The sequence below is a fragment of the Podarcis gaigeae genome (assembly GCF_964106915.1).
Source record: "Podarcis gaigeae genome assembly, chromosome: 13".
NCBI lineage: Eukaryota > Metazoa > Chordata > Lepidosauria > Squamata > Lacertidae > Podarcis > Podarcis gaigeae.
The window spans coordinates 29148496-29160796 of record NC_139689.1 but is presented as its reverse complement, the minus strand read 5'-3'; the positions used below and the strand labels follow the sequence as shown (position 1 = coordinate 29160796).

The window sequence follows — 12301 nt, the reverse complement described above, 5'->3', positions numbered from 1 at the left end:
AAAGCGAGTCTTATAGAGCAAAAAATACGGTAAGCCTTTTACCTCCCGAACCCTGTCCTCCTGTCCATGAATCATGGCTCATGCACTTAGGGTTGATTTTCAAATGATAAAATGCTTCCTGCCGTTATAAAACCCTTTCCTTCTGTCATGCTTGGCTGATGCAGTGAAGGAAAGAGCTGGCTTACTCAGGGCTGGTGACCATTCCCCCCCCTCCATAAAACACTCTTCAAACATCTCGTTTATTTACAAAGCTTTAATAGAGCAGAGAGGCACATGGAAAGGCATTGCCCAATACACAGGTGGCGGAGTAAGGGTCTAAGAGCATAGGGAGGGAGGGAGAGCAGTTTCAACTATACAAAATGATTTTAATTTGCAGCTTCCAGAGAGATGAATGGGGCATTGGGGAGGCAGGTGAAAGAGAGAGAGAGAGAGAGAGAGAGAGAGAGAGAGAGAGAGAGAGAGAGAAAGAAAGAGGTGGTGGTGGTGACAACAGGAATTCAGAAGTGAATCAATTGCAGATATCCCCTCCAGCTTATCAGTTCGAATTCAGCTGTGAGTTGTACATTTTCAAACTTGGATTTCTGGGAATCTAACAATGGTCTCCAGGCCAGCTACCTAGTTATTTTCACTGGTCTCACATACTAGTTCTAGATTTTCAGATCTGCATGGGTGAAAAAATGTTAAGAACCGCCATGCTGGATTACACCAAACGAGCAGCCCTGTGGACAACGACAGCTCTTATGCACACACCCCTGAACCCCGGAACCTCACAAGCAAAGGCACAGTAAAGATAGCCACCCTCTTGTCACTTGTGCCCAGCCTCTGGCTGTCAGAAAGATGATATATTCCTTCTGAATGTGGAGGTTTGGATACCAGCGACTGTGGCTCCCCCTCCCCCCACTTCCTTTCCCCTTGTGCTAAATAATTCACGGAACACAAACCAAACACTGCGAAATGAAAGACAAATCTGGAACAGAAAAGAGAAGATAGTTGTTAAAAGGAAATAACCCAATCCATCTTGGTGAAAAAGGAGAGTTTTCCATCAATGGGACAGCTCCCGACTCTTCCCCTTCACTGCTTGCGCTAGGTGGTGGTGTGGATAGGGGGTGGGGAGGAACGGTTTTCGGCGCTAAGAGCGCAGGGAGGTCTCTCTTCCCAGCTGGAGCGACTTAGTTCCATAACGTGATCTACAGAAGGAGAGGAAAAACATAAGCATTGGGGGGGGGGGGGGAGTTCTCGATGTGTAGGGCATCTACATTACAAAATTTCACACCAGTTTCAAATCACTTTAAAGATGGTTTCCCCAGTGGCGTAGCGTGGGTTGTCAGCACCCGGGGCAAGGCAAGTAATTTGCACCCCCTAACCCGTGGATTTGCGCCCCCTAACCCGTGGATTTGCGCCCCCTAACCCTAACCCCCAGATGTTGCGCCCGGTGCGGCCGGCCCCCCTGCACCCCCCACGCTACGCCACTGGGTTTCCCCTCTGGCAGCCATCATTTGTGAAGGTGTTGACATTTCCATAATTTCCAATTATGAAGGCTCTTTCCTATGGCTCCTATTCCCAGGGTTTCCTGCTGAATGGCTGTGACCATCAAAACTGGTTCTAAACTATAAAATAATAATCTTCCCTTGTAGAATCCAAAGCAAGAAGACGAGGAGTTTGGATTTGGTATCCCACTTTATCACTACCCTAAGGAGTCTCAAAGCGGCTAACATTCTCCTTTCCCTTCCTCCCCCACAACAAACACTCTGTGAGGTGAGTGAGGCTGAGAGACTTCAGAGAAGTGTGACTAGCCCAAGGTCACCCAGCAGCTGCATGTGGAGGAGCGGGGAAGCGAACCTGGTTCACCAGATTACGAGTCCATTGCTCTTAACCACTACACCACACTGGCTCTCAAGGAGGGGATGAGATGGTTATCACAGTTAGGGAATTATGAAGGCATCAACTTCCATTCCACCCTTTATCAGTCGTGTGCAGGACTCCTTCTGTTCTGTGTTCGCCTTTGGATGAAGCCTACATTTTTCGTCTCACTGCCCACTGTGATTGAACTTTTCATAATTGCACTATCATTATGTTATTCTGCACCAATCATTTCAATGCAATGGAAAGCCAGTGCAAAGCGGATAGGAGAAACATGACTGATTACATAATAATTCTATATTGTTTGTAGGCTGAAAACAACAACAGTGAATAATGATCATATTCACTGGATTAATTTCTGTTCTGGACATGGGACATCACCCAGACCACATCACCACCACCACCACCACCATCAACACAATTTGTTTTTTGCACCCTGTCCATCTGACTGTGCTGCTGGACAGATCAGGTATTTTGTCGGGTGCCTGGCAGATCAGCTGACTGCAGCCAGGCAAGGGGAGATGCTAGGCACCAAAGGTGGTACAAGGACATCTCCACCCAGTTGCAAAGGGCTGGTTGCCAGTCGCAAAACGTGAGTGGCGCCCGGCTAATTTCGAATGCAGACCAAGACCCTTGAAAATCAGGTAGTTCTAGACCAGCCAGCTAAGGCAACTTTTAAGCTATACAGTGGTACCTCTGGATGCGAACGGGATCTATTCCGGAGCCCCGTTCACATCCTGAAGCAAACGCAACCCGTGTCTACGTGTCTACACGTGCGTGGGTTGCGATCTGCCACTTCCGTGCATGCGCGTGATGTCATTTTGAGCGTCTGCACATGCGTGAGCGGCGAAACCTGGAAGTAACGCATTCCGTTACTTCCGGGTCGCCATGGAGTGCAACCAGAAAACGCTCAACCTGAAGCATATTTAAACCGAGGTATGACTGTATAGGGAGGCTGAGGTCGAGGAAGCCATTTCTGCTGGCGGTGGGTTGGTGGAGGGCTCTGTAGGGCCCAAAAGAGATAAATACTCTTAGTCATAAATAGATCATTCACTTCCCAGCCATGATCTTAAACCAGAGGCAGTGTGGAATATACAATACAGAGCACTGGGCTTGGACCAGGGCAATCAGGGTTCAAATCACTACTCTGATGTGAAACTCACGGGGGGAGGGCGGGCTTGAGTCAGTCATTATCTTTCATGTCTCACACCACAGAGCATAATCTCATGTACCACAGCAGATTCTTGAAGAGGTCCCAGTTTGAGAGATGGTGGTGACACAATATTAAACCAGCATTATACTTATCCTTTGCGTTGTAAAGTGAACTTAAAATAGTTCAGAGGAGGCCCAGAGATGGAAAGAAGGTAAAGTCCCGACCCGAGAAGAATGGCAGATTAAGTTGATGGATTATGCCGAAATGGCAAAAATGACCAGAAGAATCAGAAATCAGGAAGACCAAAATTTTAGTAAGGGATGGGAGAAATTTATAATTTATCTTAAAAACCATTGTAAACAGCTAAAATCATTAGTAGGATTGGAATAACACTTGTAGTTCAGTGGTGAATTTTGGACATAATAGAGATGTAAAAGATTTGTATTATTATAAAAGATGCAGGAGGAAATGATTTACAATAGGACTCACTGAGGGGAGGAGGAAAATCCAGGAGATTCTTTGGAATCATTTTTTGATGCTGGATATGTGATTGTAAAACTTTAATACGAAAAACCAAATAAATATTTTTTTCTGCCCATGCATCAGCCCCTTACTCAGCCTTACTCAGGGTTCTTGTGAGGCAAACAGGCAAAACACAATTTTTTAAAAAAACCTTTTGCAACACTAGGAATGCAACAACATGTTAAAAGCCAAGGACTAAACTAGGCACTGTGCTGATTAGCAACCACCAGAGACAGAGCTCCTTTGTTCAGGTACATTACCTGTTAGTGGCGGGTCTCCCTGCTCCGGTCCCACCTCTGTCTCCTGGTTCTGCTGTTCCTGGGCTTCGCCCTCAGCACCTTCTGGTTGCTCAGATTCATTGGGGACTTCCTCTACGGATCCAGCAAAGGATACTTTCTGCCCACCTGACGGGAACAAGCGTCACACTGACGAGCAAGAAGTGACAAAACATCTTTTGCTCTGCAAGCATCCTTTACAGCAGGGATGGCTAACCCTCAGCTTGTGGCCTGAAGGCACCACCGCCACATTGGTGGACGTGGCCAAAAAATAGTTGGAAGAGCAGAGAGAGAGAGAGAGAGATTCTCCTCTCCACAGCAGCACTCGGATGTTTCCCTGATGCTCAGCCCAGTACTACCGGAGCCTTGGCCTAACAGCTTTGGCCAGATCAGGTGCGGGGGAATTGTTTGGAGGCTGAATGTTATGTACTGAAGTTCTCACCGTGGGCCAGCAGGGGATACTGTAGATAGTTATGCAAATAAGGGATCGAAAGTGACATTCAGTGATTGGATAGTTTTAGAAAATTGCTACAGTTACGTTGTACTGGAGCTCTATATAAGCAGGCTGACTGAACTCTTCAGTTCAGTTCTGTTCTGGCCTGCGAATAAACAAGAGATGTTTGAAGAATCGCTGTGTCGTCTGATATGTTCACCCACAACTTAACACTGAACACAGCTATAGGCAGCAGAGACCAAACGAGGGCATTCACACCTCACTGCAAGTTAATTCTGGGATCAAATGCCCCTTCCATTTAAGAGAAAGGGAGCTTAAAAATTACTCGTGTGCCATGGAAAAACGTGGAAATTCTAAGGAGCCTCAGTTTCGATACATCCCATATTGTTTAGAGCCCCATATAGATACACCAGCACCATGGAAAAACGTGGAAATTCTAAGGAGCCTCAGTTTTGATACATCCCATATTGTTTAGAGACCCATATAGATACACCAGCACAGGTACCTTAACTTGCAATTTCCATCCTTTCTGGTGTAGAAGACACTCAGTAATTGCGTTAAAGATTTAAACCACTGGTGGACCTTGGGGTCTGAAACTTCAGCGGCGCCCTGTACAACATCAAAATTTGGCACCTCCTGCCTCTCGCCTTCCATTCTAAATCATTGTTGCAATGCCCCCTGTGGCCCCCACAAGGCTCTGCACCCAGTGCTACCAAACCGGTTGCATCCCCCCCATCCGCCTCTGCTTTAACTGAAGGGTTAAAAAAAAACCCTCTAGAATTTATTTCGTTTATTGAAAAGAACATTCCCTGAATTCCATTAAGCTCCCTCTGGTGGTGGGAGTGGGAGCAGGGAGGGGGACACACCCCATAATACATAAGAATTATACTGCCCTTTAAGATGTCAAAATAACTTTGCAATTATTATCTTAGTGATATTTACATCAGCCCTCTAAAGGAGGTTATTTTTATAATTATCTCAACATTATCCCTGCTTTTGCCGTAATGGACTGTATTTTAGTCCTGATACGGTTCTTCAACCATAGAATAAACTATGATGAAGATAATGAGCTGGCTCAATGGGTCCTGAACAAATACCAGGCCTCACATGCAGCCCATTGCTGTTATCACTCTATAAGTGCCTAAAGCTAAGACAGAATAGCTTGCAATAACCATATAAAGTGTCGTAATAATAATAATAGTAATAATAATAATAATAATTTATTATTTATACTCCGCCCTTCTGGCCAGGCTTCCCCAGCCACTGTGGGCGGCTTCCAACAGAATATTAAAATACAGTAATCCATCAAACATAAAAAGCTTCCCTAAACAGGGCTTCCTTCAGATGTCTTCTAAAAGTCCAAGGAATCATGGAAGCTGAGGGTGCTGGGAACTGTAGCTCTGTAAGGGGCAAACAATAGTTCCCAGGGTTCTTTGAAGGAAAGCCACGTGCTTTAAATGTATGGGGCCCAAAATCCACTGCTGAGATCACAGATTGCAAACAGGGCAGAGATCTCAAAAGAAGTTGCAGCAGGAATCACTGGGGCGGGGGCGAGGGGAGAAGCCAGAGACTGCAAATCCCATTTAGTCATGGCAGCTTCCCTTTGTCTCTCTCCTCTCACACACATATGCAGCAGAAATTCACTCACAAAAACACCCAGACTCGTGCTGAAGCATTTTGCACACACCAAAACAAGCACAGCGGCTCCATTTGTCCCACCCACTGTCTTCCACAGCAGCCTCCTCCTCAGCGATGGCCATTTTTCTTCTGGGAAGCAAGCTCCCTCTGGGAAGAGCCAGTGTTTGGCAACGAGCAATGTTTTGAACAACTCACTCTTAGTTAAATGACTGATTAGAATGGGAATTCTGAAACCTCACGGTTCCAGATTTATACACAGCAGATTTTGACCAGCGGAAGGGAGATCCTTGAAACAGGCGCAAGTTTTCAATATAATGGAAACAGCTCCAAATGGGTAAATGTAAGGTATGCTTTGACTGTTAATAATAATAATAATAATAATAATAATAATAATAATAATAATAATAATGGCAGGGAACATGGGATGCCTGAACCTGAACGCGAAACGTGTGAACTGCTCTAATTCAGCCATTCTTCTCCAGGATTTTCTGAAATTTCACCCTATTATGCTGCCTTCAACCCACCCAAGGCATATTCTTTATGCCAAATTTCATGTGGATAGGAGGACAAAACCTCGTTTCATGAAGCTTTGCAGTGACAGAATGGAAAAAAGTCAACTGCCTTCACTGTTAAGTCATGCATGTATATAATGTTTAACCTGCTTGCTGATCAAACAGCTTTAATAGTCTCTGCGTCTGAAGGCTCTCTATGCAACTGAGAAGTCTTACACATTGCAGTAGAGAGGGCAATCTCTGTCTTTCACAGACTGATCTCTGAAGACCGGAGCAGGCCACTTCAAATGGCTTGGTGGGCCTCATCCTGCCCATTGTCCACCATCCCCAGTAATATCCTAGAGGAGAGCACTAGGATCCAGCGGGGACACGCCACAAGCCTACAAAACTCTTCTTCCCCAAGTATATAAGCAACGAAACCTTGATGTTCAGGGCTGGCAGCTATCCCTGACAGTTAACTCTTGGCCACTATATGGTGCAGCAGAGGATTCTGGGAAAGGGAAAAAAGGGCTGGTCTCTAAGCCCTCAACAATGGTACAAGGTTCCTGTTCAAAGGGACTGTTGTGGAGAAGGGACATGCCACAACATTTTACTGAGAGTCCTCTTCTGTACTCACAGAAGATGTACAGATCTGCCTATGATTCTGTTTCCATGGAGACCGTGGCTGGAGAAGGACAAGAGTTCCTACAGGCAGCTGACAGTGATAAGGCAGAGAGAGAGTTGCCCACGACTGCCATTGTTTGCAGCTTTCAAAAGTTTTTTTTTGAGAGCATCAGAATCCTGCATAATCTTCTCATGCCTAGCCAGCTGTGCCCGCTTCTTGAGCTATCTGATTTGGCCATGGCGATGCACGACTTCAGTTACATGCCATTTGGATTACTGTAACGCGCTCTTTGTGGGGCAGCCTTTGGAAAGTGCTCAGAGACTTCAGCTGGCTCATAGAGCTGCAGCCGGATTGTTTACCTGGGCTCGTCGTACGGAGCGTACGACTCCCTTGCGACAACAGCTCCACCGGCTACCCGTCGGTTTCCAGGCACAATTCAAAATGCTGGTTGTGACCTATAAAGCCCTACAGAGCTTCAGTCCAAGCTATCTGAAGGACTCTATTCCCTCAGATGAACCTGGCTGGGTTTTGAGATCTTCAGGGGAGACCCTTCTCTTGCTCCTGCCACCTCACAGGGGTGCTTGGCAGAGACGCGGGAGACGGCCTTCTTGGTGGTGGCTCCCAGGCTTTGGAACTCCCTTCCTAGAGAAACTAGACTGGCTCCCTCCTTGTTGTCCTTCTGCCAGCAGGTGAAGACTTTCTTGTTCCAACAGGCTTTGGGGAACTGACTGCTTTGAATGAAAGCGCTGGTGCCGTGCTGTTTTAATTGTAATTATCCGTATGGTTTTAACAGGTTTTATATATTATATAGTTTTAATATATCAATGTTTAATTGTTTTTTAACGATTTCCCCCCTATGCTTTTAGTGGTTCTAATTTTTATCTGTAAGCTATTTTGAGTTCTGTCAGGGAAAAAGGTGGGGTGGTAACAACAACAACAACAACAACAACAACAACAACAACAACAACAACAAAGTATGCACCCCGTGGGCAATGACGCTGCTGCCATGCCATCTTTAACTCTCAAAAGCTTTTTGCCTTCGCCCATATAACCCGAGTGATAAATCCCACTTAAGCCCTGCAGTTGTCGCACACACATTTACCTTTCCGTTTCTGTGATTTGGAGAGTGCAGGATAGATGGGATGCTCAGATTCTTTGGGCTTGTTTTCCAAGACTTCTCAGGCAGCCGTGATGGTGATTGAAGAGGAAAAAGGAGAGAGAAAATGTCACTACCTACAAATGCCCCATTGTGTGTGTTTGAGTTTGTATGTTGTTTCCTCTGCCTGTGTGCTTCTTTTGCTAGTCTGAAGACCATGTACGTGTGTGTTCCAATTAAACATGGTGCGGCCTTCTTGTTATGTCTTGGATTAAATCTGGAGGCATCCAGCAGCAATGTTATCAGGTAGGATAACAGGCTGCAGCATCTTTGTGATTCAACTGGTTTTATAGCAACACAATCTTCTCCAAGGGTGCTTCCAGATATACATTTATTGTGGGATCAGTGCTCCTCACACATGCAAGTTGTTGGTTGTTGGTTTTTTTGCAGCAATCCCTCAACAACAATCTTTCGCAGTATTAAGCCCGTATCTGGAAGGACCATAAGCAACAGCCAGCATTGCCAAATGCACACCGAACAGTGAGAAGGTGGCACACACACACAAACATATGGACCAATGAACAATCTGGGAGCACTTGATATTGTAACGCTGCGGAAGCTAAGGTCAATGCTGTGATGGAGCCCCATGAGCCCTGCTCTGTGCTTTAAAAGAAAAAGCAGGCGGTCGATGTCAAAAACACTGAAAGTATATGCACAGATCATTTAGTGATGGAGGGGGAAAAGCAAATTATTAAAAGCCAAGGATAACAGAAGTAAATTAACATGTCACGCCCACACAATTCCCAGTGAATGCAATACATGTGTGGAAAGCAACAATCTAGCATTCTATCAAAGTGCTGACATCTAAGATGCGGATCAGAAGGAGATATATTTGGACACATAATACAGCTCCAGCCAGACTGTACCACTTTCAGAGTACAGATGGGAAATGCATGTAAGAGCACTACCATATATAGTCATGGAGAAGTGGATGTTACATTTTTCTATATGGGTTTGGGATTTTGGGGGGGTATGGTGAAACATTCACGCACACCATTCCTGAGCTGCATCTAAGGGGTGTATAATCTTGGGATAGATATATCCGCTGATTGAGCGGCTCAGCTCTTTGACATTCTTCTCCCTTGCCACTCTTGCTGGGCTCCTGTCCCTATGAACCTGGGACTAATAACACCCAAGAGATCTCCTCTCTTCCCTGCCTCAGCTATCTGTGTCAGCTGGGAGCTGAGTGGTAGGGAAAGAGGCAGGGCGGTATGAAGGTAGATGGAGACTATGGGGGGTATGATGAATACGTGTGTGGCGCAGTGCTGCTTCTGGTGTGGAGAGATAAACCCAGGAAAAGCTTCCCATCCTTCTCACACCATGGCACAAAGGCGTGCCAATTTTTCGGCCCTTCCTCCTCACCTCGTCCTCACTCTGGATGCTTTGCGTACTTGGGTCACATGCAATGCTGTCATTTCTACTGTGGCTATTGTGGTAAAGATATTTTTTTTTGGGGGGGGGGGAGAATACCAATATAGGTCCTTGCCAAGGGCACAGGGGACCCTAGGTATGCCTCTGCATGGAATGCTATATACATCTTGCGTATTCAATTTGTAAGTTTAAAACACTTGATGTAGATTTGGCACCTCCTGAATTTCCCTTGTAAGACCGGCAGGCATTCCTTGCATGTTCCAAGTTATGAAAAGGTTGATAAAATAATTGGTTAAAACCAATTGAAAATTGGTTAAAATTGTGTGAGCCAACTTTCTGACCTGACGCCATCTTTACCGGAAGTCTCCTTGCTTGTTTGCTATTTAACCAGGCAAAATTAAGAAAAAAAGATGGGCAGAGCCTCCTGTAACTTTCACAATAGTCTGCAAGACTATTTGGCACATGCAGTTTATCATGAAAAGGTAAGAGAATCCCTCTTTTGCACAACTGCAAAGCCCACAGGGCTGTTTGACTTTGGACAGCTCCAGTGCTGATTGCTCTGATTATGTAACTCTCGGATAGATTGCTAGGATGCAGATCTGGCATGAGAGGAAGCTGTTTTCTTACCAGTGCATTGCCTGAGCAAGGCTGCCTTGGAAGCTGGGCCCAACTGGGATGCTGTGATAGACAATAAAGAAATATGAGTTGGGAAAGGAAGACATGGTCAAAAGATCTTTTCTTTTTCTTTTTTCTTTTACTAACTTATTTATTGATACTGCTTCATAGATATACAAAAACAAAAATCCATTGCAAAGTATCTTTTTTATAATATACTAAGATAAAATAGCTACTCAGCCAAAAAAGGAACAAAGTCAGAAAGAATAAACTACAAGATCAGGAGAGAACTGAAGAAAAGAAAAAGGGAGAGAAAAGTGAAAAAAAGGAAAAACTAAAGAAAGACAGAAAGGAGTCAAAGGACTTCCAGGTCTCTGTCCTGCAGCAACATATAATATCCATTCCTTAAAACCCAACCATTCTATCATTGACAAACCAGTCTTTTTTCAATCTTCAAATCCAGATATTACAAGTTCGCTTTCTTTTCTCGCACAAAAAGCCCATACGAAATTTCCGGGGCTTAACAGATGCCAGTAATGATTTTTCTCTAATTAAACATGTTAACTTTGCCATCTCAGCCAGACCCAAAAACACCATTGCCTTTTCAATGCCCTGCACACACTGCTGGCGCTACATGAAAAATAATTGTGCGGCAGCATTTTGAAAAGAAAAGAAAAAAGAAACCAAGTTTCCAGTCCCTGTGGTTGCCCAGACTGATGCTGTCAACACATCACTGGCGCAGAACACGGTTAGGTGGTTCTTTCCCCCTTTATTCAGGTTGCAGCTGGTTTGGACAGGGGGAACACATCCAGCACAGCATTTCACAAGATGTTGCAGGAAATATGAATTGTGGCTAATGTTATATGTACGCCAGTTCCCAAACTTGGGATGGGAGCCCACTAGACGCAGAGTAAATGTGTGTGTGTGTAGACACAGCCTGAGAGCCAGCGTGTGATCACAAAGCTCCCGCTAGGATCTTATAAACCCCAGCCACATCCACGTACCAACTTGGCACCATCCTCCTCTTCGCTTTCCCCCTGCCCTCCCTCTGCAGTTTGAAAGAGGCTCCATGTGGCCACAATTTCATGATGATCTGAAATGCTTTTTAAAAAACTGCCGGACACCTAGCAACTACCCCCCCCAAACTCCAGACCTTTTGCTCTGATATAGCAAGAGGGAGTGAATTTGTGGACAGAAGGGTCTGGAGGCGGGAGAGAGAAAGATGCCTTGTATAGATGCCACCTCTCCCATCTCACAGCTCTTTCCTGCTGAGGAAGATGGTTTCCTAGGAGACTAGCAGCTTCTCCCCATACTGGGGGTAAGGAGTGTGTGTGTGTGTGTGTGTGTGTGTGTGTGAGAGAGAGAGAGAGAGAGAGAGAGAGTTGGGAGGGGGGGGGGAGGAACCATTTACAGGTTTCTCCCTGACAGCAGAGGTGCTAAATGAAGGGAAATGTATTCAGTACATGCAGCGAACCCCCCAGCGAGTGGGATACATGGCGAACAGCGGGAGAAAGCCCTTTAAATAGAAGAGCATTGCCATGGAAACAGCCCACCTGCTTGAGAATGATTTGACCTCGAGAAACAGCCCCTCCCTGCTCTCCAGAGCACCCTTTGAGCTATCACCTCAAGCTGAAGCGAATGCATTTTATGGGGGGGGGGGCGCAGCGGAAATGGGGAGAAGTCAGGGGAAGGAATTCTATCTTTCAACCAAGACTTGGGAGTAGGGGAGGATAAATGCCAAAGCGGAGAATTATAATTTGATCATTGTTTTTGACGTGGAGTGAAAAGAAATGTCTGAAACAATAGTTCGGAATTTAGCAAAATTATAGGGTTGCCAAAACTTGCAAAACTTTTTTTTTTTAAATAGCAGTGCCATTATGATGGCAGAAGCCAGTTTCTTGATTAAGAACTTCCAAGGGGACCAGCCGTGTTTAGACTGTTGCAGCAAAAAACAACAAGCCAAGAGCCCCAAAGGCTTCTGAATTCAGTATGGCATAAGCCTTCGAGCAAATGCCACAATAAATGCATTAGTCTTTAAGGTGACACAAGACTCTTTGGTGTTTCTGATTAAGAACATCGCTGCTTCACTGGATTAGACTTGGCGTATCTGCAGCAGCAGACAGCCAGATGTCCCTGAGAAG

At 45.3% G+C, this 12301-nt stretch overlaps 1 protein-coding gene across 1 annotated transcript in view; it reads right to left on the bottom strand.

Moving 5' to 3' along the window:
* Nucleotides 1–238: 238 nt before the first annotated feature.
* Nucleotides 239–12301, bottom strand: part of PPP1R1B (protein phosphatase 1 regulatory inhibitor subunit 1B) — a 50938-nt gene continuing 38875 nt past the window's right edge. Inside the window, exons 6-9 of the mRNA XM_083708869.1 lie at nt 10173–10223; nt 8121–8192; nt 3796–3939; nt 239–1187 (exon numbers count right to left, since the gene is read on the bottom strand). Of these exons, the coding sequence (XP_083564995.1) occupies nt 1084–1187; nt 3796–3939; nt 8121–8192; nt 10173–10223 (371 nt within the window). The 3' untranslated portion in view covers nt 239–1083. The remainder of the gene's footprint in view (nt 1188–3795; nt 3940–8120; nt 8193–10172; nt 10224–12301) is intronic.